Source organism: Silurus meridionalis, chromosome 17, assembly GCF_014805685.1.
Source record: "Silurus meridionalis isolate SWU-2019-XX chromosome 17, ASM1480568v1, whole genome shotgun sequence".
Lineage (NCBI taxonomy): Eukaryota > Metazoa > Chordata > Actinopteri > Siluriformes > Siluridae > Silurus > Silurus meridionalis.
This window is the reverse complement of record NC_060900.1, coordinates 3,504,824-3,531,565: the sequence shown is the minus strand read 5'-3', so window position 1 is coordinate 3,531,565 and position 26,742 is coordinate 3,504,824. Positions and strand designations below refer to the sequence as shown.

General features: G+C 39.5%; 2 protein-coding genes across 3 annotated transcripts; both read right to left on the bottom strand.

The window, feature by feature from the left end:
• Positions 1–5,575: 5,575 nt before the first annotated feature.
• Positions 5,576–21,992, bottom strand: gfpt1 (glutamine--fructose-6-phosphate transaminase 1). The gene is made up of 19 exons (XM_046871735.1): positions 21,792–21,992; positions 17,631–17,738; positions 17,427–17,534; positions 17,210–17,335; positions 16,899–16,957; positions 15,984–16,118; positions 15,778–15,839; positions 15,567–15,646; positions 15,269–15,380; positions 14,713–14,876; positions 13,491–13,586; positions 13,286–13,383; positions 13,064–13,184; positions 12,824–12,981; positions 11,390–11,504; positions 9,270–9,397; positions 8,259–8,426; positions 7,624–7,785; positions 5,576–7,282 (listed from the first exon to the last, which is right to left on the bottom strand). The coding sequence occupies exons 1-19, from the start codon at positions 21,796–21,798 to the stop codon at positions 7,238–7,240; spliced, it is 2,052 nt and encodes a 683-aa protein (XP_046727691.1). The 5' UTR covers positions 21,799–21,992; the 3' UTR covers positions 5,576–7,237.
• A 276-nt stretch (positions 21,993–22,268) lies between these two features.
• On the bottom strand, positions 22,269–26,483 carry nfu1 (NFU1 iron-sulfur cluster scaffold homolog (S. cerevisiae)). Of its 2 annotated transcripts, none has more exons than XM_046870307.1 (8): positions 26,344–26,483; positions 25,192–25,286; positions 24,974–25,109; positions 24,470–24,536; positions 24,253–24,370; positions 24,073–24,136; positions 23,790–23,964; positions 22,269–23,019 (listed from the first exon to the last, which is right to left on the bottom strand). In XM_046870307.1, the coding sequence occupies exons 1-8, from the start codon at positions 26,400–26,402 to the stop codon at positions 22,969–22,971; spliced, it is 765 nt and encodes a 254-aa protein (XP_046726263.1). In that variant the 5' UTR covers positions 26,403–26,483; the 3' UTR covers positions 22,269–22,968. The 2 variants fall into 2 exon arrangements, with proteins under 2 accessions (XP_046726263.1, XP_046726264.1); XM_046870308.1 differs by lacking the exon at positions 26,344–26,483 and adding an exon at positions 25,819–26,231.
• Between the last annotated feature and the right edge of the window lie 259 nt (positions 26,484–26,742).

Here is a 26,742-nt window from a genome sequence, read left to right as displayed (position 1 = left end):
CGAATACAGAGCATGTCACTGAATCTCCAACTATGTGTTCATTTTCATTTACGGCATTCGGCAGATGACCTCATACAGAGTGACTTACATTTTTCTCATTTATACACCTGAGCAGCTATGGGGTTAAGGGCCTTGCTCAGGGGCACAAAAGGAGTGCTGTGGTGGGGACTTAAACTCACAACCTTCAGGTCCAAAGTCCAATGCAGTAACCACTGAGCTACCACCGCCTACATCCCCATTCAGATTCATGCCCAAGGTGGACGTGGTCTGAATCCAATTTTTCAAATGACACACACACACTGCAAAAACAAATGGACCAAAACCCAAAATGGCCCAAAATTGACCAAAATCAGTGGTCAGGAAACTAGAAAGAATTTAACAAATAGATAAAAGGACACTATATGGACAAAAGTTTGAGTGTAAGATTAGTATGTGCTTTTTGCATCCCATTCTGCATGTAGTTCCCAGAACCTCCACACTTTTGGGAAGATGCTCCACTAGATTGGTAGAGATTTGTGCTCACTCAGCTACAGGAGTGTTAGTAAAGTCAGGTACTGATATAAGGTGAGGAGACCTGGGGTGCAGCCAGTGTTCGCATTCATCCTATAAGTCTTTAGTAGGGTTGAGGTCAGAGCTTAGAGCAGGTCTCTCAAGATCTACCACTTCAACACATGCAAAGCATATCTTCCTGGCCTTTGTACACAGGTGCATTGTCATGCTGGAACAGGTTTGGGTCTCCTAGTTTAAGCGAAGGGAAAATGTCATACTGCCACCTCCAAAGGCACCCGATATGATTACATGCCCCCATTGATTTGGTAACAGCTTGGGAAAGAACCTCATATGTCTGGAAAAACCAGGTGTCCCAAAATTTTTTTTAGTTTGATTTATTGCCAAGAAAAATCAACGTCGCTCCATTCTGGATCGATTTTACTCCAAATGGTTCCTGGGTTGTTGAAAGTCAACACCCCAGGAACCATTCCCTCGCGCTAACCTGTAGCATGACCACTGGATCACACATTCATGCACATACAAAACTTGTAGGTGAACTTTTCTGACAAGCCTAAAAACAAACTCCAGAGCCACCAGAACAACCAAAACTCAAATACCCTCCAGCACATCATTTTCTTTCTCTTTCCCCATAATACTCCCAAAACTCAGAAAACATCGTCTCAGAAACACGTAAGTGTCCAAGACTAAAGCCAAGATCCCAAATGTTATTATGATAACAGTGTGTTTGTGTGTTCAATGTGAAGCTCGCTCGACCATACGCTATTTCAGTGTGTTTGTTGGTCTCAGTCCAGATCTTTGAGTCGGCTTCAGCTGCTTTCACAACTTCGGTTTCAACGAACCCTCTGGAACTTGTGTTTACAAACCCTGCCTGCTTTTCCCGATCTGACGGATCAGTCGACTCGTCAGCCTATTAGGAAGCACTTTATGAGTGAGACGTGTAAGAGACAGGAAATGGACTAAATGAGCACAACAGCGAGTTTGCATCAGCCTACAAAAATCCAACAGGATTAAACTGGAAAATGAGGCAGGAAGTGAATGTAGCAGTCTTTAGTAGACGTTTCATTAAACCAGTGTCCGAATGATTCACCACAATCCAGTGTCAACAGCCAAATAAACCAATTTAAATTCATCGATTAGAAGATTAAATGATGGGGATTAAATTAAATGTGAAAAAAGGATTTTTAAAAGGTACATACCAATATTAAAGAGAGAGAGAGAGAGAGAGAGAGAGAGAGAGAGAGAGAGAAAGAAAAAAAGAAAAGATCTAATGAATGTGTTGTGATATTACACAGATGTTGACATGTGCTGGAAGGATCTCAAACAATTAGAGCAACTTCTCACAGCAGGAAAAGCTGAAAGAGATACAAGTGTGTGTGTGTGTGTGTGTGTGTGTGTGTGTGTGTGTGTGTGTGTGTGTGTGTGTGCAGCGCCACATACATGTCCTTGTGTATTCCGGTGTAAAAGTAGTTTTACTGCTCACAGTGATTGTGTGCAGAGCGAATCCAAAAGCGTATAATGCAGTAAGAAGTCAAAGTTCCTTGTGAACACAAACAGATGCTGTACAGGACGTCATATAACCCAGAGCTCACTAACAGCTCTTAGTCTCCTTACAGCATGTACCCCCACATGTATACACAATATACTTTAATCACATGTAAACAGAGAAAGAAAGAAAGAAAGAAAGAAAGAAAGAAAGAAAGAAAGAAAGAAAGAAAGAAAGAAAGAAAGAAAAGAATGAATAAATGAATGAATAAAAGACAAAATAACTAAGAAAGAAAGATTAAAATAACTAAGAAAGAAAGAAAGAAAGAAAGAAGGAACGAAGAGAAACAATAACTATGAAAAGAAAGAAAAAGAAAGAAACAGTAAGAAAAGAAAGAAAGAAAGAAAGAAAGAAAGAAAGAAAGAAAGAAAGAAAGAAAGAAAGAAACAATAACTATGAAAAGAAAGAAAAGAAAGAAAGAAAGAAAGACACAATAACTAAGAAAGAAAGAAAGAAAGAACGAAGAAAAGAAAGAAAGAAAGAAAGAAAGAAAGAAAGAAAGAAAGAAAGAAAGAAAGAAAGAAAGAAAGAAAGAAAGAAAGAAAGACACAATAACTAAGAAAGAAGGAAAGAAAGGAAGAAAGAAGAAAGAAAGAAAGACAAAAACTAAGAAAGAAAGAAAGACACAATAACTAATAAAGAAAAGAAAGAAAGAAAGAAAGAAAGAAAGAAAGAAAGAAAGAAAGAAAGAAAGAAAGAAAAAGAAACAATAACTATGAAAAGAAAGAAACAATAAATATAAAAAGAAAGAAAGACAATAACTAAGAAAGAAAGAAAGAAAGAAAGGAAGAAAAACACAATAACTAAGAAAGAAAGAACTAAGAGAAAAGAAAGAAAGAAAGAAAGTAAGAAAAGAAAGAAAGACACAATAACTAAGAAAGAAGGAAAGAAAGGAAGAAAGAAGAAAGAAAGAAAGACAAAAACTAAGAAAGAAAGAAAGACACAATAACTAATAAAGAAAGGAGGAAAGAAAGAAAGAAAGAAAGAAAGAAAGAAAGAAAGAAAGAAAGAAAGAAAGAAAGAAAGAAAGGTAATAATAAATAATAATTGGGGTTAGGGTTAGGGTTAGGGTTGATGTTAATTTGATGTTAGTTTGCTGGTAAATCTGAACAGATGTTACGTTAATTCTACTGGTTTAGAAGTCAAGCAACAATGATGTCTGAACTCTCTGAACTCTGAAGGAACTGGTGGACGCTGCCCCAGTAAAACGCAGCTAAACGCTTTGTGGTGCTCAGTGGACACGTGGTAGCGTTGGCTTGCACGACTGACTTATACGATCTATAAAAGAAAGACCGGTTCTTCTTGGAAGATTTGAAGACTACACATATTCAGGTGCTTTCAAGCCTCAAGCTTCCATTGGAATCTTCAGGATCCTTTTTACCGAGAACAATCCGAATCAGTCTGACCAAAATATGGAACCGCAGAAGACCTTTTATTTTAGACAGTTCAGAAGGTAGCAATCGGCTACTGTTGGGTTCTCGAGCAAGTCCCATAATCCCCATCAACCAAAGTATTGGAACACCTGACATTTCCAGCCATATGTGGTTCTTCTCCAAAACGTTCCCACAAAGTTGGAGGCACACAATTGTACAGGACGACTTGGGATGCGGTAGCATGACATTTTCCCTTTAACTGATCTAGAAGATGCAAAACCCCTGTTCCAGAAGACACAAAGCACACAAAGCCAGCTTTATGAAGATGTGGTTAATATGGGTTTGGAGTGGAAGATCTCCTGCTATAGAGCTCTGACCTCAACCCTATTTAACTTTTGGGATGAATATTAATGATGACTGCACCCCCAGGCCTCCTCACCTCACCTCCATCAGTTTGCTAAGACTCTTGTGGATGAATGAACACAAATCTTCAAAATCTAGTGGAACATCTTCCCAGAAGAGAGGAGTTTATTATAACAGTAAATGGGGATTGTCAAATTAGATGTTCTAACAGCACCTTTGTTCATTATTATATTTCCCAAATCCATGCAGAGAACATTTTAGGAGCTTTCTGAAGATGTTTTTTAAAGATGAAGAACATCAACAACAAAGATGGATGTTGATTGGGTTTGAAAAGCATTCCCTGTAATGCTGTAATGCCAGAGGAGGTTTCAAGCACTGGAAATTCAGCCTCATGCTACTGCTGGGGAAAAAACAACAAAAAAAACTAATAAATCGGGTCTCCACGGACCTGCTGATCACCGAGTAAACAGATCATCAGAGGCTCGGCGAGCAGTTCCAAGGAAAAGTACAACCTTCATGTTACTCAATGCTACCAATCCTCTTCTAGAAAAAAAAAAAAAGTAAAAAAAGGGAAAAAACTGTCCCAGCATATCTTCTAATCAAAACCATTCTTTTTCTTGGAAGTCCAAAAGCACCATCCTCTACAAAGTTCATAAAATTCAGGTTTCATCCAGAACATGTGAGGAGAAAACCACAACACTCAATAAAAAAAGAGAGAAAGAGAGAGAAGTGAAAGACAGAAGTGCTGCCAGTTTCCGTATTCGAGTTTTATTACTGCTTTAATACTTTTTTAAAATTTACCTTGAGCTTGTGAAGCACATTGGTCTAAATCAACAGTGATAATAAATAAAGGCATAAATGTTCCTCAAGGGTTCTGTGGTTGGTTAATGGTTCTGGTTTTCTATTTCTGAAAGGGTTCTGTTTTACTAAACAATAAAGTTCAATACAGGTTTATTTATAAACATAATTGAAATATTGGGTTCCATTCTAATACGGACAAAAGTTTGTGGACACTTGAGCATAAGATTGGTGCTTTTTAAACATCTCATTCCACATTCCGTTCCCATTTGCTGTTATTAGAACCTCCACTCTTCAGGGAAGATGTTCCACTAGATCCTGAAGTGTGTTAATGAAGATGTGCCACAAGGGTGTTAGTAAAATTAGGTACTGATGTAGGTGAGGAGAAGAGGTCTGGGGTGCAGTCAGTGTTCACATTCATCCCAAAAGTATTTCAATAGGGCTGAGGTCATTTTATAGCAGATCTTCCACTTGCCTTTCTTCTTCCGGCTGCGGCCTACTCTCACCACAAATCACAATATCATCCCCAAACATCATAGTCAATGGAGACTCCTGCCTGACCTCGTCCATCAACCTGTCCATCACCACTGCAAACAGGAAAGGGCCCAGAGCCGATCCTTGACGCAGTCCAACCTCCACCTTGAACCAGTCTGTCAACACTATATAGAACTGATTTAATCCAACCTTGTGGGAACAATTTGAGAAGGAACCATACAGGCATATGGCTGGAAAAGTCTGGTGTTCCAATACTTTTGTCCATATAGTGTATTTGCGTGGTCTTGGAACTTCTATTTTTAAGTTTTCCATTCACAAAACAGAAGAGTTTTTTTTTTTTTATTATTATTATTATTTTTTAATTAAGGAAATTTTTATTTTTAAGTTAAAAACAAGCTGCAAGACAAATCTAAAAGCCCCAAAAGTGATCCTAAAGTGTAGATCTACTTAATTAGAAATTAAAAAAAAAAAAACTCAGACAAGAGCAACCAAATAAACATTGACCATTTTATTGCAACTACTCGGGTTGTACATAAAATCCCATAACCACATTCAAAACACAATGGCTTGATTCAGCAACCGACATCTGAATCAGGAAATAAGGCTCTAAAAGCTCCTGTTACAAGAGATTCAGCAGCAACGTGATTTTTTTTCCCCCGATATTAGGTTCTGTAAATGTATGGTGGGTGTTAAGAGGAAATGCATAATCACCCCAACCTGACTCCAAATAAATGGCTCAAATAAACAAGCAAACTGTGAGGAAACAGAAATAATTATAAATGAATAGAAAAAGGTTTGGATGTAATGCAGACCTGACATGATTTTAACTCGGTGGTAGAACGGAGTTTACCGTCAGAAAGGTCTACAAGGGCCTGAGAAGCACTCAGAATCTTCATGTATATGCAGATACTTCAGGTTTAAATCTGCCTGATCCTTCAAGACAAAATCACAAGATGAGATCATTTAGAGATTTATACATTGCAAAGAAATATACCAGTAAAAAAAAAAAAAACCACAAACAAGCATATGGTCCCGTGGTATCACTCAAACAGAAGGAAGGTGGCGTGGTGTGGAGTAGCGGTGTACATTTTTTTTTTTTTTTTAAGTAAAAGAACAAAAGAAAAAAAAAAAAACATTTTTTAAACAAATGCAAACAAAGCAAAAACCCGGCAGATTATTCAAGGGACGCTCTTGAACTCCTCTGTTCTGAAGAACTGCTCATGGTGGAAAAATAACCCTGTTACAAAGTGCTGACAATGGAGACCCCTTCCATAAATTTGATCCCAACATCTCCTTACAAGACGACTTAAATTTTAGCTTAAAAATTAGCTGTTGCGATAGAGATGAAACAAACAAAAAGCATTGGTATAAACTACTCTCGGAGCTGCTGTTATAGAAAATCAATGCACACCTTTATATTCGACGGCGCCGTAGTAACACCGGGTGTATTTTTGATTTTTTTTTATCATGCGTATAAAAAGTAACAGTAACAAGTGACTTGAGGAACAATGCTGCTGAGGACTGAATTCAAGTAAAATACAGAAATCAGAAAGAAAACCCTGCATCCAGGACTTCAGTAACTAATGAGAACTCGATGACGAAAAGACGGGATCACCGTTCGGATTCGCACAAACCGACGCTGTGCGTTTCCTTTGCATCCGAATTCCCTCTGACTTCGAGATCACATTTCACCGCTGCAATAAATAGAATCGATTGCGATATAAATTACGTATCCGCGTATAGAGAATCGTCACTGATAAAACTGCGTATGGTAAATTCGACGTGTCGTGTAACAGAACACCGGAAGACAAACTATATTTTTTTATTTTTGGTGTCAGATTGGTTTGGAGGCAAGAAAATATGTCTGGCATCTAGTGATAATGCGGAAAAAAAACGTGACGGAACGCGGAGGATAATTGAAGGCCGTATGTTAAAGATGGCTGCCCCACACCCTGCCACCACCAACAAAAAGGACGATACAATCAACAAGCTGCTACTCCTCACATGGAGGTTCAGAAGGGAACAAGGTAAAAAGATTTTGAAACAGAATTGCTGTAGAAATCTGATTTTCTTTACTTCCAGTACATATAGATATATTTATATATGTGTGTGTTTTTAAAGGTCACATTCTGAAGGTTGTTGACACCCAAAGGCTTTACTCCACTGTCACCGACTTTGCCAAGTTCCTTGGGCAATCCACCTGCATTGAGAAAAGAAATGGAACCACGTATTTAATACATACGTTCAATTAAATTTAAATACTGAACTTAAGAATGATCTAGAAACAGTGGGTGTGGTGCAGATAAATATCTGGTTTTTTGGAAAATTGTTTTTTCCTTCTGCCACCATTAGATTATGGGGCAACTGTTCCGTAATGATTTTTCTGGTACTATATTTTGGGACTTCTGTTGAAGTCAAAAAGACTGGCAAAAAATATATATATAAATTTGGTGCCTTTTAAACATTTAACATTTAGAGCACCCCCCCCACACACACATTACTGCGTCAATAGTTACGTTAAATAGTTAAACGTTTCCTTACATCGAATCCCCTGAGCACGGCCAGGTGGAAGGACAGCAGCTGGAGCGGGATGACACTGAGGACCCCCTGCAGGCAGTCCACGCAGTGTGGCACTTTAATGGTACGGCTCGAGCTCTTTATGGTCTCGTAGTCGTCCTTGTCGCAGATCACTATGGGACGACCCTGAAAACACGACACGATACAAGTTACACCCGAATCAGCAAAGAAGAGGAGTTAAGAGAACTGGAACTGTGACTGTTGTTTAGTAAAGTGCAAAAAAAATTATTTCTACAATCATAAGTGTATCCTGGAATAAGACAACAGTCCAAAACAGAGGCCCGTTGATGCACGTGGGGAGTGAAAGCTGGGATGTGTGGTCTGATCCAACAGACGAGCTCCTGTAGCTCAAACTGCTGAATAAGTTCATGCTGTTGATGATCGATGTGTCAGAACGGTTTTGGCAGCAAAAGGGGACCAACACAATATTAGGCATGTGGTCATAATGCAATGCCTATTGTGTGTGTGTGTGTGTGTGTGTGTGTGAATATATATATATATATATATATACTATATATATTATGTGAGAGAGAGAGAGAGAGAGAGAGAGAGAGAGAGAGAGAGAGAGAGAGAGAGAGAGAGAGAGAGAGAACTCAGACCTGTCTTGCCACCACTTGCTGCAGAGCATTTTGGCACTTGATGTACGTGTGATCTCTCATGATGATCATTATAACAGGCATGAGTTTGTCCACCAAAGCTAGGGGGCCGTGCTTCAGCTCTCCTGCCAGGATGCCCTCCGAGTGCATGTAGGTAATCTCTTTAATTTTCTGAAATAAACACACACACACACACACACACACACACACACACACACACACACACACACACACACACACACACAGGGTTAGGTTTTTCACTTGCATCCAAATTAAGCTGAAATATCAAATATAAGTGTGTGCTATAAAAACAAACCCGATTTGTAATAAGATTTCTAAACAATCAGAAACAATACATGTGGAAAATAAAGTGTAACATTCTGAAATTCAGCTAAGTATCTGAAAATATGCTCCCGTTTTGGCACTTCTGTTAGGCTGACAAAGTCGCCTGTCACCATGAGACAAAGCACATTCTCAGCTCGCCTTAAGAACCCAAACACGGAACGTTTAACAGGTCCTGTATCGGTGTGTTGTGCATTAAAAGGACAGCGATGTCACGCGAGAGGGGAGTCACGAGTTGTTTTTGGGCTGGTGGATGCATTTTTGTGGGATGAGCTCCCTGATGAGCGTGCACAGTGCTCTGCTTCACTGCAGCCTCCTCTCGGTGGTGTAACAAACACACTGCATGTAAATCAATCGAAAATCTCCAATAATAAAATTTGCTACTAAAACAATGTGCATGTGCCACTCTTTGACCTTGAAGGATCGAAGGTCTGAGCAAGCTTCTCTCGATGAGCGTAACGTCACAACTGAAAATGATTATGTGCTGCATGGAAAACCTCGCCAGGAGGGAATTAAGGGAGTCTTCGGTATTCCGGGTTAGCGTGAGAGCGATAAGCCATCTGTTTGGTCATTGATACTGAAGGGGAATGAAAGCTACTATGAAGAAGAGGGTTGGTGTGTAGAGGATATACAGAATGGGAAATGAGGAAAAAGGTGCAGTCTGAGTCTCACCAGCGCCCCCTCCAGGCAGGTGGCGTAGTGGTAGCCTCGGCCCATGATGAGCACGCTCTTCTGCTGGTACAGCTCAGTGGCCAGCTTCTGAATCTCCTCATCCAGACTCAGCACATCCTTGATCAGGTCTACACAAAGAAAGAAAAGAATGTGTGGATCCGGTAGCATGAAATGCTGACTGCACCCCAGACCTACTCACCTCAGCTACATCGGTACCTGACATTACTAACACCATTGTGGTTAAATTATCTCCTCAAGAACACTCAAAAATCTAGCAAAACATCTTCCCAGGTACGGGATCCAAATGTGCGATGGGATGTTCAAAAAACAAAGCTGGATTATTTAAGTTCGGTATCTTCTCACCAGGATCTGGAAATGTGACTTTTTTTTTTACGGATTAAATGTGGATTGCTTCAGTCATTGGGTTCTTTCGTGGGAAAGAAACTTGTAACGAAAACCAATTTACAAAGACAATAATTTAAACTGTTCCACAATACGCTGTGTTTCTAGCTGTTTCAATACCATAGCAACCAACATACAATATATACACCAGCTAAATGCGACTAAAATTCAAACAAATCATTGTCAACGCGGCGTCTACAAACTGTACGAGACTCGTTATATTTTCCTGCTCCACTGCTGGAAACACAAAACCTCACACAATGGCATTAAAAAAAAAAAGAAAACACCATCTGCACATTCCCATGATCCTCTCATAAATTTTTCCCTTTAGAGTGTATGAGTGCTGCAAGTTGCCAATGACAATAACTGTGTAATGAATTAAAAAAAAAACAAAAAAAAACCCTTGCCTCGCCTTCGTTCCCATTCATTCGGTCGAGATCTTTTGTGAAAAGTGGCAGTGCCTACTGAGCCACAAAGCCACAACGAAAGTCCATTAACAGTTTAATCCTTATTGAGGATCGTTCTGATGCTGGAACAAAGTGAACCGAAACAAACCACTTGTGCTTGATACACAAACACACAACTATAAGCATTCTGATGCAAATCATTTACCTTACACAAACACACACTGCTGTTATTGACAGCATCAGTAGTTTTGAGCCTAACGGGAAATGTAGGCTACAGTACTACAGTACAGCATTTTAGAAAATGCGTGTGTGTGTGTGTAAGGCAGTATGAAAATTGAAGTCTTTCAGCAGTTACTTGTGAGCAGTAGAAAAATCTAAGAGAAATGGTCAGAGCTGTAGACCCCGACACACACACACACACACACACACACACACACACACACACACACACACACACACACACTTCCCTGAGGACAGATATGGCCCATCAGCCATCAGCATGTTTGCCTATTCTATTATTTTATTAAATTTCTTCTCAAATTAAAGCCAAATGTTCTTGCCATCGTCGCAGAATCACGGAAAGCAGACACCATGGAGACGCTCGTGAAGAGCTAAAGTAACAGCTTTGCCAAGTTCCTTGGGCAATTTTAGAAGTATTACATTTTTAATACAATATAAGACACCAGAGAAATTGAAGACGAGTCTTGGTTTAAGGGACTCAAGACGAGTCTTGGTTTGAGGGATTCAAGACGAGTCTTGGTTTCAGGAAATGATGATGACTTGGTTTCAGAAACTGATGATTACTCTTGGATTTGGTGTCTTATACAAACTGCGTCTTATCTATGCGTCTTTCTTGCATCATCTCATGGAGCGTTTCTCACTATTTGCTTGTTAATAAGGGATTTATATCGATGCTTTGTGACGACGTCTTTTGTTAAACACAGTATACAACTAAAAACTAACCGGCTTGCGCAATTCGATTGTACAGGGTTTCGTTTTGACAGAAACAAAAATCCATTTATTCTGTACAAGCGAAAACTGTGCACTCACACACACTCACGTATCAAAACAATGACGCCAAACACTGAATAAAAACAAACAAACAATCAGGAGTAAAATGGCTTTCTCCTCTGGCTGAACTCTCATGAGTCTAGGAGAACTATGTATCAGTGGCATCTGATGAAAGCTTTTTTTACGTTCCAAAAGCTGGCATGAATCTAAATACTCAAAAGCACCAAGTTCACGGTAACTGCAGTTAATTGACCCTTACGAAGTGTAAGACAGAGAAAGAGTGCGAGAGACGATGTTTACCTGGCAACACTTTGAGGCCCTGAATGATCTCCCGCCTCCTTGGCTGCATGGAGATTCTGTCTGAGCACATGAGCAGGGCGAACATGATAAGGGCCACAAACTGACTGGTGTACGCCTGCGAAACACACACACACACACGGCAACAGTGTAAGTAAAAATATTCACACACACACAACATGGTTCCTACAAGCCTGCTGAACAAAAGCAACACACAAAAATATCTTCTAACACAACTGTGGCCAAATCCGTTCCAAGTCACTTCCGCACAACCTCTAGCCCACATAAACATATGGCTGGACCATCATCTTCCTCCTACTCATTATATCATCTCATCGTTTCCCTTCCTTTGTTCTCTCATGCTTTTCATGCTCTTTCAGGTTTCACAATTTCTGCATTTGCTATTATAACGGTTTTAAGACTGAATTAAAATCTTTTTCTGAAGCTGCACGAAGAATATTTTGAGATGATACACGATGAATACTGTATATCATATGATTATGTCCAGACATGGTGTATCCCAAAAACACTTTTTAAACTGACCACACCAAACAAAAGGAATTTATAATCCAGAAGACACAGTGAACAAGCTACATTTTCGATACACACCATGTAATAGCTTTCACAGCCTCAATCTGGCAACCAGATTAGCGAATGGATATGAATGAATGGATTTATACACTGACTGATGCTAAGATGGGAAACTCAGAGAGCTGCTCTGTATGCAATTCTCAGACCTTCGTCTGGTAGAGGCGCTATAATGAGAAATGAGTATGACAGATTTGTCACCAAAAAGTCGCTGCTGTTTGATTTTCTGAAAACCAGCCTAGTATGCAATTACGGACTATTTACCGAATTTCGATCTGATCATGAATAAGTCTCTGGGGAATGTTGCTGAAGATGCACAGAACCCCTGTTTAATGCCTCTTTCATCCCACATGCATGATAAAGCATTTTAATGTTAAATTTATAAAATTTTTATTTCAAACGTTTATGAGCATGAACCGAACCAAATATGGCATCATATCTGCTCTCGAACAAAAACTCATTATACATACGACCGCTTGTAAAACGCTTCCAATGCGGCCAGAGCTGTAAATTCACAACCTCGCAGCTGTTCGCCGGCTTGCGGTCCTGAGCTTTACGGCTCTTTGCTCGCACCGAAAACACCTGTTCACGCTCCCATTCCTGTGCTAATGAATCTATCTGATAAAATCCTCATGGGCTGTAATGAGTTCTAAGTTGTGAGTCCACTCAAATAGAAACTGTTCATTACAATGTGCTTTATATCTACAATTTATTTCCTTATTAGTTTACAGGGGGAAAAAAAACTCGTTTTGTAGTTTCACAAGGCGAGATTCGGTTCGTAAATCTGCTTACGTAACTACATGATCGACTTAAATAATGTGTGCTTATAAAAAGAGTGTAAAAAAACACCTTGGTGCTGGCCACCCCGATTTCAGGCCCGGCGTTGATGTGGACTCCGCAATCGGTCTCGCGGGAGATGGAGCTGCCCACGGTGTTGGTGATGCCCACGGTGAGGGCGCCGCGCTCCTTACAGTACCGCAATGCCATCAGACTGTCTGCTGTTTCACCTAAACCATAACCATAACAAAAAACATTTTGGACACTTTCTTAAAGGTAATTGCAACACTTTTGATTCTACACTTTCCTAACCTGACTGGCTAATAAAAAAGCACACATCATCCCGGAAGACGGGTGTGTTGCGATCCAGGAAGTCACTGGCCAGTTCCACCATGACGGGCAGCTCGGTTAACTCTTCCAGCACCTGACGAGTCTGAGAGACGAAAAAAGTAAATACAGTAATACACACACCATCACAATTGTGTTAAAACACTTCTTGCTAGCTTGACTGAATGTGTGTGTGTGTGTACTCACTGCCACTCCTGCATGATAGCTGGTTCCACAAGCGATAAGGATGAGTCTCCGACATCTCTGGATCTCCTTAATGTGATCTTTCAATCCACCTAATGTCACTACACACACACACACACACACACACACACACACACAGACATCAAAGGGGTGTAAAAAAAAAATCTAAATATTTCTTCATCCTTCAATTTAATCTGCACCATCTTACCTGTGTTGTCCTCGAAGTTCACTCTGCCTCTCATGGTGTTGACCACAGACTCTGGCTGCTCAAAGATCTCCTTCTGCATGAAAGAGCTGAAATTACCTGCACACAGGTTTCAACACAAAGTCACTAGTTAGGAGCAAAAACATGCAAAAAGGATGCAACCACAGGACCTTATTCAGGGTAGAAACTAGTACAAATTCATCACAAGGGGTGTGTGTGTGTGTGTGTGTGTGTGTGTGAGGGGCTTTTATTTTCTTTATGTTTTCGAGTCAACAAAAGATCAGAGTTTCATAATTTTGATTAGAAAATGCATCGTATACAATATAAAACTTTCAGAGAGAGGCTCTATGTGATATCAGAACCTCACATGACACAACTATGTTGTACTCGTATGGTTATTGCTGAGATGTGAATAAGGACCGTTTAAGTAATAAATCCTCTCTACACGTCGCTAATGGAACACACTGTGTTGAAGGAACCTCATTCAGGCCGTATAACCTGAACCCAGTCACACCCGATCTCTGTGCCAGAATACATCTTCAATTCGTCATTTTATTTCCCTTCGTGCAAGAACCTAGAAACTCCCAAACACATCACTTGTAAGAGTGTGTTGAGGTTTTAAAGCTGTATGGATGAAAGAACCTGCGATCTTTCCTGCTTAAAGCAGAAGTCTGACACTGAGGCGTCGTAAAGAGGTTATTTTCGGCCCGTTAACGAATGCTTGACGAAGACGAGTGGAAAAGGTGCGAAATGCAGGAAGCCGGTCGCATTAGAAATGTAGGTCATGAACACTTCTGATAATAGAGAGAAAGACAAAGTGGGGGAGAACAAAGTGCAGTGCTGCCCCCTGATGGTAAAGAATATTCTGTCAGCTAAAATGACTGACAGAAAATTGCTGATAATTCAGATGTTGGTCATTCTATAAATGGCTGTTGGTGAAAATGTTGGAGTCAGTATCCCAAAATCCAATGCAGCCGCACATACGAGGCAGATGCTTTAGTAGTTAGAGATCTACAAGATGATGGAATTCTGAAAAGGTCAGAAAAAAAAGAAATCGTAGCTGCGTCACCCTCTTTAAGCGAAGATGATGCGAGAAACAAATAAGACTTTCCATAAGGATATTTTTGAGATGAGAGAAAATCAAATTTTTTTTCAGTTTAAGCTGCAAAATTTCTGAATACAGTTTCGTACACAGGGTCCTAGTGCCTGCACCGTTCTGTCTCACCCTTCATGATCTGCTGCAGCTCCATCTGCAGGGTCTGGATGGCACGAGCCGGATGATCTCCTACTCTCCGTTTGATCCGGTGGATGGACAGGCGGCCCTCCGACACAGCAGCGATGTCGTCGTCTTCCAGGAAGATTACTTGGTTCGTGTGCTCAATCACGGCGCTGTTACAAATTCAAAGAACGAGGGGGAAAAACTTTATAAAAACAGGATGACAATGATAAAACACGAGTCGGCCGAGACTCCAACACACATTACATCGTTTATTCAAAACATCCGTTAAAAAAAATAATCACGGCAAATATTTTTTTGCTCAATTGTCGGGCAATAATTCAATCAGTTTAGGAACAAAATATTTTTAGCCTTAAATAAATAAATAAAACACAATACTTTTCACAAACTGAAGACTAGACACCACAAAGCAGCTAGCTGTGTTTAAGCTTTTTGTGTCAAATTTTAGATGTGTGGGCATCATTTAAACTATAATAGTTGCCTATGATAATCAGAGTAACTTCAACAGAAAACCGTAAAAGGAGGTGGTAGAATGGGGACAGACCTGGCATCAGAGGCGAAGTAGTACTCAACAGCTTTCTCGTCCACAGGAAACAAGCAGGTGTCCTGGTCCATCCTGTTTAGAGGCCCACCACAGCTCTTCTTGTCTTTACCAGCTACAAGAAGAAAAAAAAAAAAAAGAGAGAAAGAGAGAGAGAGAGAGAGAGAGAGAGAGAGAGAGAGAGAGAGAGAGAGAGACGTGTCAAACTGGATAAATTTTTCCACACAGCCTGACCAATCAGAATCGAGAATTTCATTACGAAATCTGATTTCTGGGTAGACGTCTCGCATGTGATTCTCACCTGAGCGGTAGAGGATAGGAATGTGATCTGCTGAGAGCTTGTGGTCGCTCTTTACACCCATCAGCAGGGGACTTCCTCTCCTGTAGGGGAACACAAAGCCAATCATTACATCATCCTGAGGATCCTTGTATGTTAGAATCACCACCTCAAAATAACTTCGGACTTTAATTGCTCATGAGCACTTGACAATGAATTTTCTTCGGAGAAGTACCTCGTTCCCACAGCCTCTCCGGGGTAGTGCACGCTCTTGAACACCAGGGCGAAGGCGCCCTCCTATAAACAAATCAATCAAATTAAAATTCTATTTGTCACAAACACATTCATAGAGAGTGAAATGTTTTGTTCCTAATTACACAGACCGGTTTAACATGTTAAAAATAACTCACTGTGATAAAAAGTGAAAGAATAAATGTTTACCAGCTGCTGGGTGACCTGCTCGACGAGCGTCGCAAAGCTAATCTCGTCGTTGTCGCGGTTGTCGTACATGTACTTCACCAGTTTAGCGATGGACTCTGTGTCAGTCTCGGACTCAAACTCATAACCTTTACTTTCCTGGAGGGTGGGGGCAAAGACAAATTCTGTCTTAGATCAAATTAATACTCTACAATGTGAATATGAAAGATGGAGTTTTTTTTTTTTTGCAAAAGTATTGGGACATCAGACTTTTCCAGCCATTTCAATCAAACTGCACCCCCGAACATGTTCCGGCGTCATGACAATGACTTGTGACCTGTTTTAGAGCTCTGACCTCAACCTTGTGGCTGATCGAGCACAAAAGTGCATTCCAAAATCTTGTGGAACATCTTCCCAAAAATAGTGGCTCCTTCTAATGACAGCAAAATGGAGACCAAATGTGAAATGGAGCTCCAGTAACCTCCAGAACCATAACCTTAAATATCATAAGAATTTAAACATCAAAGGGTGTGTGTACTAATAGCTACAACCAAATTATTTGTAATAGTTATGGAATTTAAATCCATTTACCTGTGGTTTTTAGTCACCTTGTTATGTTCAACGTGTAAACCTTTTTTGTTTCTGCAATGGTCTGCTTTTAGAATTTAATGATCCATAAAAGGTCAGTATTCTATTCTTCTGATTCTCATTTATCATGCTCACAGCTTGAGAGTATAAGCCTGTTAAAGCTTCCTTAAATCGAAGTTGTACAATGTTCAGAAAGGCAAAATTTTATATATAAATCAGAGCGTGTCAGCAGGAACACCACCTTCTGAAGTTTGATGAAGAAACTTTCATATTTAGCTCAATTGAAGACGGAATTCTCGCATTCTAACCTCAAAAAAACGAGGAAATGATAAATTGAGAGTCTTAACCTACCAGGAACTTCCTCAGGTCTTTGTAGTTGGTAATGATTCCATTATGAATGACAATGAACTCTGATGAAGAAAAAAAAGCATTTCAGAAGAAATTCAGATTCAGACACAAAAAAAGAAAAACACAGAGGAGGTAAATATTCCTTGTCTTGTTATTGAGTGAATACCAGAAGTTAAATGTCAGTATTTTTATTCAGTGTAACAGGAATTAGGAGTGATTTTGGTATTCAACGTGAACATTTAAAATGCTGTCTAATCGCACAAACGATATTGTGCGTCACTTTATTTAGCAACTACAATTTCAATATGACCCACCGTTGTGTTTGTCGGATCTATGTGGATGGCTGTTAACAGGACTGGGAACGCCGTGTGTGGCCCAGCGAGTGTGTGCGATACCGAGGTGGACGTCAAACTCGACATCAAGATCGATGTCCTGCTGCTCTGTAAAAGTCACACAATGTTAAACTCAGCAAAAAAAACCAAAACAAACAAACATCTAAATTTCACTATGATATGAAAAACATTATCTCACTGTGGATCTCCTCATCTAGCGCCTTGACTTTGCCGCTCTGTTTGATGAGCTGAATGCTCTTGGCATTGCTCTCCCAGTCCTTACTGTTTCCTCCATCGATGCCCACACCTGATCAGATAACACACACACACACACACACACACCCTTTAGTGTCTGCACAATATCATCATTCCTCTACACAAAAACAGTGACGTGTTCGTTTACCTGCCGAGTCGTACCCGCGGTACTCCAGCCGTTGCAAACCTTTGATCAGGACCTCAAGGATCTCACGCCGAGTGCGAGGGACGTGATAGTTGAGATACGCAAATATTCCTATGGAAAGAGAATGAATGAAGAGCTCTCATGACAAACACGTGTCTTAATGCTGGATTGTTTTTAGATGTGAAGAAAAGTGCATGTATATACAATACTTTACAATAATAACCTTCTGGCTACCCTACAGATCTTTCAGCATTCTGTATCGCAAATTCTGTCCCGTGCCTACTGTACACACACTGTATAGACAAATGAACTGGGACACCTGACTTTTTTCAAGTATGGTTTTTCCCTAAACTGCTACCACAAAGGTGGAGTCACACAATTGTATTGAATGTCATTGGATGCAGGAGCATGTAGCTGAATTGAAATATGAAACCCAAACCTGCCCTGTAAACAAAGCCAGCTCCATGAAGATATGGTTTACATGGTTTGGAATGGAAGATCCTGCCTGCTATAGAGCTCTGACCTCAACCCTATTGAACACCTTTGGGATTAATGGGAACGACGACGGCACCACAAACCTCCTCGACGTCATCGGTACCATCAGAGCAGCTTGCCTGAAGTGTTTAGGTTTATAATAACCGCAAATGGGAATGCTGTAAACTATCTGTGGAATGTTCAAACAGCATATACCAACCCTATGTTCAGGTGTCCACCACGGCCCCGACCCCCCATATAGTGTACAACTCATTTTTTGTATATTTTTAATAAATAAAACATTTATACTAGTGAGCAATCACAGTCTTTTGAACCTCCAATAGAATAGCAACAGATTATCAGCAATAGATTCTGCTGAAGGTCTTCCAGTGTCGAGATACAAGCAGACCTTGGCCATATCAGGTCCATATCAGACTAATATCAGTCTCTAGACAATACAATCAGAGACTAACCATCACCAACCACACACACACACACCTCCGTAATAGACACATGCTCGGGTGTGAGGAAAACGTCAACCCTCACATGAGGAAGAACAGAGATAAAATAGTTTTGTCTCACAAAGAAAAAAAAACAAGGGTTTGAAGAACTGGTTTCTCTCCTACTGCCTGAGTGGAGGAGTGTGATAGAAAAATAATCAGTTTTTACAGCTTAGGAAGAGTCCACACAACTTACATGATACTATAAAATATTACAGCTAGCTGAAGTGCCGTTTATTCAATAATTAAATTATTACATTTAATTAAAACAACAATCAGACAAATAAGACAGACAAATAAGCAAACAAACAAATAAACGAGTGCGGTTTTCTGGTTACTATAAATACGCAAAATATTGTTACATCATAAATAATGTGCCTAATTTTTTTTTTAAAGTATAACGAATAATATTTTTTCATTCCCATTTTTTTTTTTTTTTTTTTTAAACACAGTTAATGTATGTACAGTGTTTATTGTTTGAGAGAACTCATTGTTCTTATTTTGTTTAATATTTTGGATTTTTTTGTAATAGTTTTTAAAGCTTTATTATATAACTGTGTTGGACTACACCCCCAGCCCCCCCCATAGAGTGTATATTCCAGAGAAAGATCACCAGAAATAATCCAACTTTTACTCCCTTACCCTTGTGCTCATTCAGTAGCATGAAGGGCTACCGTTTAAACTTAATTAAAAGAGGATAATAATGATCATAAATGATTCATCTATTAATTAATGGCTCCCCCTGTCTCCCTTCAAACAAAACGCAGAACTGTCTGGGAGTATGGCTCGGAGTATGGAAATGACCGAACAGAAGCAGCATTCAGCAGAGTTCAACACAACACACACTGATGCGTGTGTAAGACACTCACACACATACCCACCCCACACACACACACACACACACACACACCACACACACCCACAAGGCTTGGCTTTGTGAAATGCTGAGAGTCTGTGGGATTAAAAAAGAAGTGCTGAAATGGAAAAAACTAAACAAATTACAAATCCATTAAATAACAGCATAAAGAAAAAGGTGAATTTTGAATTATTTTTGTTACGTTACACAGGCACCATTGCTGTAACTATTCACTCCGATAGCATTACATACGAGCAGCTGCAGATGAGGAAAGTCAATTCATACTGTTGCAACGTGTTATAAAAATTAACACAAGTTAATGTGTGGAAAAAGGGGGGAAAGCTGCACTACGTGAGCAAACCTGGTGGAACAAAGACCACACTATGGCCTTAACCATGAAGCTTTTCTATACAAATGAATGAATGAACACTCATATGAACATCAGGTGATTGTATAGATGTGATCTCGGTGGACTTGGGTACACCTGTAAAGTGCAACGCTGACGCACATTTCTACATTTCTTTTATAAATATCAGATATGCATTTATGCCATTCGCTTTAATACAACTGAGCACCATAGAAAATGTGTTACCTTGATTAATACCCCAGCAGTGGAAGCTTTTCCGAGCCGGTATTTGAACTCACAACCTTACGATCATACAGTAAGTTCAACATCCTAACCACTGAGCCTGTACTTCCGTTTTACAGATTGTGCAACAAACAAACGGTCCTGCCTCGACCAATAAAGATGCAATTAGAAAAATGACACAAGCTGTTACAAAACGGTGTTTAGGAGCTTTTTAATGCATCGTAATAAACTTGAGCATTACTTTCAGTCTGCATAAACCTCTAATAATAAATGTGTGTTTTTACTTCCTTGTGTAAATTCAGCAATTCAATAATTTTCCTTTTTATGGTTTAAAAAAAAAGCCCCTTTTATTAATCCTCTGTAGAGGAAACAAAGGGCTCTTTATAATTATAAAAAAGAAAACGAAAATAAAAATCACCTCTAGATCACGACTGTCAGTTTGCGTAAACCTCTAATAATAAAAGCGCAAGAAGCCTGTGTGTGGCTCTGTAGTTTTATACTTTCTATACAAAATTATATATAATATACATGATTATAAATAATGTATAATATATAAAATGATATACTTTCTGTAAAGATAGATAGATAGATATTTTATTCATTAATCATTTTTATTATTAATAATAAAAAAGCAGCTTTTATTTTTTGCTGTTTAAGGGTCATTATTGTTTACAAGCAATTACATTTTCGAACATTTGAGTCTTTCATTACATAACTTTTTATTATTATAAATTATATTTTATAACAGCATTTTATATAGAAGCCCAAGCACTTTTGCGACAGTGAGACAGAATCAAAAACACATTCCTCATAAATGTTTGGTGTGGAAATTGTTTTTTTAAGAAGCTTGAGAAATTGTATATGTGAAAAAAAAAGAAGCTTAAATAGAGATTTCCTGCTTTTTAGGGCAAAGTCACTTGAGACACATATCGTAGAAAAGCAGTAAGTCATCTGGAAAAGGACATAAAAACAAAAGACATGGGGACACGGGGTGTTCATGTGTTTTTGTCCTCTTTGAAAGTCACCTGGTTGTAATTAATAAAGCCTGAGGCACACAGCAGACACGAGTTTACTCACATCCGGCATAGGAATGAATGAAAAGGTGAGCGTCCGCGGCTGAGTCCCAAACCACTCGTTAGTCCCTATCTAGGCGGACTACATAGTGTCCGATTATACTGCGTCTACACAGTCTCCAGTGCACTCTATAGTCAGAGACGTGGTGATTTGGAATCAGGCCCGATAAAACAACTAGCGTAGAAGACTAACGCAAACGTGATGCAGATGTAGGTTTCAAATGAACAAAACTTGGCTTTAAAAGTAAAAAAGGTGGAAAATGAATACATTTTATTAAAATAAAATTTTTTAAAAAGCCCAAATACAGACCAATACCACGGAAATAAAACAACCATTTAAAAGGCTAGCATCTTTTACATTCAAAAGTATCCAAAATCTTTATTTAATCCTCGCCTTAATGATATTACGTTACAGGAATTTATATTTAATTATGTATTCATGTAAATGATAATAAAAATGTTAATCCGGTGCGCTCGCGCAGTTGTCGCTGAGGTAAAAAAAAATATATATATAATACTAGCATGCTAACATCCATCCAAGGTGTTCTAGACAGCTATTAATAGATAATTAAATAAACCCCGAACACTTGAAGAAACGCCGGTGCGTTCCCAGCTTTTACCAAATACATGTTTAATTAATTTATATTATATATTTTTCGTTCCCACACTCACCACACATGTCTCCGGCGCGGTGATAAAACTACTGTTTAGTTTCCTCCTGCGACTGATTCAGTGTCAGGATTTAAGTCCCGCCCATCGCCGACTCCTATTGGATGACAGTGAGGCGGTCACCGCGTAGTCGCGACTGATTGGTCAAACTGGCTGTCACTCACGTTCGGGAGAACAGATAGACGTGGCAGCAGGATGCGTCCATGATGTTGGCCAGCACCTGAGCGCTGTCTCTTACCTACTGCCATCAAATATAACGAGTTCCGTGTACACAGTGGACCACACCTGAGCAATCTAACGTGTATCCTTGATAGGTTTGATTAGGTGCCTTTACACATACACACACACACACACACACCCCAAACACACATGCAATTCTTTTCAACTGGCTCTGAAAGGAACCTAATTAATTTTTTTCTTAATAATTTAAGCCACATATCTCCAACTTTAACCCAAAGGTTAATTAATCAAAAACGTTTCTGAATTCATGCACCTTTATTAATATAAGACTCTTTATAATCATTTATGAGATGAAATTATGCATGAGATGAAAATCACCTCCAGATCGTTACTGTCATTTTGCACATATCTTAAGCTACCAACTCTTCTTTTAAAACAAACAATCTACACTTATTATACAAGGCTTGGCTGAACAAAAGGTGTCCAATCCAATCCAATCCAATCCAATGCACAACAGGCAGGTGTGGGAGCAGGTTTTCATTCCAAAACAGCAAGTCATCAAACCAGATTCTACCTGTATGATTGCTTGATCTAGGGTTAGTTTTAGTTTGTGTTTTTTGTCAAACAAAAGTATAAGAAATTACAGTATATTTTCAAATGTTTTAATTATGATGTGTCCTTAATTACATTTATACACATTCACATTTCAAGAAAAAAGAAAACGAACAAAATTCATTGTGCATGCGAGGGTTTGTGTGTTCTTGCGACAGTGCAATAAAGGAAATCAGTTAAATAAATAAAAATATATGATCAACTTTAACCGTTTCAGATATTCCCGTAATAAACGTTCCATAACGGTTCTAAAAATCCCCTTAAAATGTCTGAAGGAAAACCTGTTTACTTTTTTGTGCAATTGTATTAGTGAGCATCATCCTGTTTTTATCGATGTCAGCCTCTTCATTCTCGATCAGATGTTCAGATCCTGCTTACTCTCCCGCACTCACTTGTGGGTCTGCTGATTCAATTCCTCGGCTTCGACCTCGTCCTTCACCTGGAAGTAAGCAAACCGATCCGTATAATGTCACGCTGTATGCATTTGAATCACACATTGAATGCACGTCATCTATAAACTATAAGGATTGGAGTCATCAACAAAAACACTTCCTGTTCCCATCCTAAAGTTAATGGTTTTCCACCATTTTGCACACAAATACCATTTTTTCCAGTATTTCATTGGAATATTGTCTAACAGGAAGACAGGAAATGGAAGTGTTGTTTAGAGGTTGACCGATCGATCGGCCGTCTGATTAATCGTGCCGATCTTTTGGCATTATTTAATTGATTCTGCTGCAAATGAGGCCGATTATTAGGCCGGAGCATCTGACACACCAAACCTTCTCTTGCGTGAGAGAACAAAACTCTCTCATACCAGCAGGGGGCAGTAGTCTGCATTCGGCATCCAAACAGGGAAACCGTAAGAGCTAGAACCGTAAACCTATAAAGCAAGCAGCGTTTACACCGGCCCAAATCATTACTAAAGGATTAGACGTTTTTCAATCATGTCTGCTAAGTCGCGAAGACAAACGCAAGAATGACAAGCGTCTTTACCCCCCCCAATCAGCGAATGTGAGTGAATTTTTGAAACTGTATTATTAGTAAACTTTAGCTGTAGTTTACTCTACAGGGAGGCTCGGGTACCAAAACCTGCTAACAAAGTGCACTGATTGGTTCAGGGGAAGAAAACAAAAAAAAAAAGAAAATCGGCATCATATATCCAAATATGAATATACACCTCGTGATTCGCGTTCTTCTCCCACTCACCTGCTCCACCCCCTCAACCTCGGGGACGTAAAACTGCAGCATGTTCTGGATGCCGCTCTTCAGCGTGACGATGGAACTGGGGCAGCTGGTGCACGAGCCCTGGAGCTGCAGTTTCACGATGCCGTTCTCGAAACCCCGATAGAGCACGTCGCCTCCATCCTCCTGCACCGTGGGCCTGGGAGAGGAACCGGCACGAAAAACAATTTACTCCTCTTATATGTATAATGGAAGGAAAATATAAACCAGATAGAACCGGCGCGAGAGGAAGAGGCCGTGAAGATACCTGATCCGTGTGTCAAGCAGCTCTTTAATGATGGCCACCACCTCGTCGTCGTCATCCGAGGGCGCTAGATAGAAACGACAGGTAAATCAATAAATCAAGGTTTTATGATAGGTTATAACTAAGCAGGTAATAACTACAGCGTGAAAAAAAAATCCTGTCGGGACACCGAACACACAGTACCGGTGTCTGCACGTGGAGCGGCATCTTCGTTAACTACAGGAAGTCCAGACGTGAAGAAGTCCATAATGGTAGCGAAGACGTCTGGTTTAATCACCTTCCACTCCATGTGTGAATCAGTCTGGCAACAACAAAACTCAAGTACTTATGGGTGTTATATAAGCAGCAATTTGAGATGAATGAGATCTTTTTAGGAAGAAAAAAAATCTAATTTGCGTACCTTTGTGATGGTGATGAAATCAGGGCCTAAGAAGACACTTTTGACTCCGTCGATTCTGAAAAGCTGCCTGTGTTTAATAAAAAAAAAAAAAACAATTGTTACGATGTGACCATATGATTAATATGTGCTTCTTTTTTTCATCCTATTGCACATTTATTCCCCATTTGCTTCTGGGAAGATGTTCAATTCATTCATGTTCAATAGTTTTGAGAACTTTACAGCAGGAGATCTTACACTCCAACCCGTGTAAAGCATATCTTCAAGGAGCTGGCTTTGTGCACGTGGAACACGCTTGGGTCGTACGTTATCCGTGCGGATGAATGAACCGTTTCGATTAGAAACAACAACATACTAGAATGAGTGCATTATTATTATTACATTGGAGCGAATCGACATGTTCTGACCAATCAGAGCTGAGAATTCATAATGACAAGGGTTTTTTGTCTTCAGAGGGCAGAATAGGCTGCAATGGGTTTTAATAATAATAATAATAATAATAACAACCTGGCCAAGGGAGAGCAGAAAGCATCTCTTGGAGCCACAAAGTCCATAGTACCCGAGTCCAAGACCGTCCGCCCAGGCAGAAACTTCAAACTGTTTGGATTTGGAGTGTCTTGAATCTGAATGAACATGTTTCGCACTATTGGGGGGGAAAATAAAAAATAAGAAAATATTTTTATAAGTCAGTTGAACATCAAATCATTTATGCTCTAAATACTCACCGAACGTGGCTACAGGGCATCGTGGCAGCGTCGTCTTTTTGAAGGATAGCCTTGTGAGTGCAGCTCCATGGTGATGCCTACATGCAGGAGTTCTTCTGGGGATGGAGAAGTAAAATCAAACTTCATTTATTCATTCATTCATTTATTCACTCAGGATGTCATGCAGTGTCACGTGTTTAGACAGGAAGTATTATATGACCTGTCATTTAAATGATTAAACCACACCACTGTTCAACTCCTGACGACTGACCACGCGGCATTGAACATTTTCTTTAACAGCAGCTCTAAAGATGTCGTTCCTATAGCAACAGCTTGTTTTATATCAACTTTGGAGTATCATAACAGTCTGGGACTGGAGAATACAGAGTTATAACATTAATCCAGGTCTTAATAACATCAATATGACACCGCGGCTAAAGTAACATTTAATATTACAGAGAAACGCAATAGAACAGAGCTCTGCATCACGGACAGGAATCTCAGACAGTGAGAATGAATGGCATCACTAAAGCGAGAAACCCAATGAACACAAATCAACAAGTCTCCTTTTACTGCAGCCACAGCTGCACCACCACTAACAGAAGCAACGATATTAAGCCTTATAACATGACCCCAGGTTTTGCGTACATTTCTGTGCATTTTTCGATGTCCAGCGTTTTTTTCTCTTTCTTGTAGGCAACCAAATTAATACATTTTCTTCTCCTCTGCCAGCCGTCGTGGGATAAAAAAAACAGCAATTAAATTCACACGTATGTATTTGAGCTTGTGAAGTTTGCTAAAGATGCGAGCTCTGATCAGTGACGCTTTATAACCGTCCAATCAAATAACGTGAAAATGCCAAGGTTATTGGACGCCTGCTAGATGGCCTCGGTGCTGCCAACTCGAAATCTGATTGGTTAAAGCGCCAGGCTTCAAGCAACATGTACTTTAATTTAATAATTGAATAAATATTAATGGTTGCAAATATATTACAGCGTAAGTCAGTACTAGAGTTTAGTATAATAATAATAATAATTAATAATAATAATAAAAAGACACTCAGTCCTAGTCAGTGACGTTGAGACGCTGCACAAATAAACCCGTTATTTATTTTTACCTAGAAAACTAAAATCATCACATCACAAACGATTACACCATGAAATTCCCACTTACGCTCCCCTGACCAGTAAAAATAGATTCCGTAAACCACCTGCACCCCTGTACGCCGCCATGTTTGTCAGGCTGAAATGGCGTCACTTCCGTCACAACTCAGCAGCGATAAAAGATAAACTTCCGGTTTACCCGACAGGCGCTAGGTGGCGCGCAATACTCTGTGAGCGTGTAAAAAACAAACGCTGCAATTCATTTCTTTACTGACGAGGAAAGTTTTTAGAAAATCATTTCGAAATGTGACTATTCCTGGGAAGAATAAATATAAGATGATATAATATTACAAGACAAAATAATATAATGATTAAAGTAAAAAAACAACAACAACAAAAAAACCCATGGCTTTAATGGAGGCCATTTTATTACCCTTGAGGAATGGAGTCTAATTTGTACTTTGGTTAT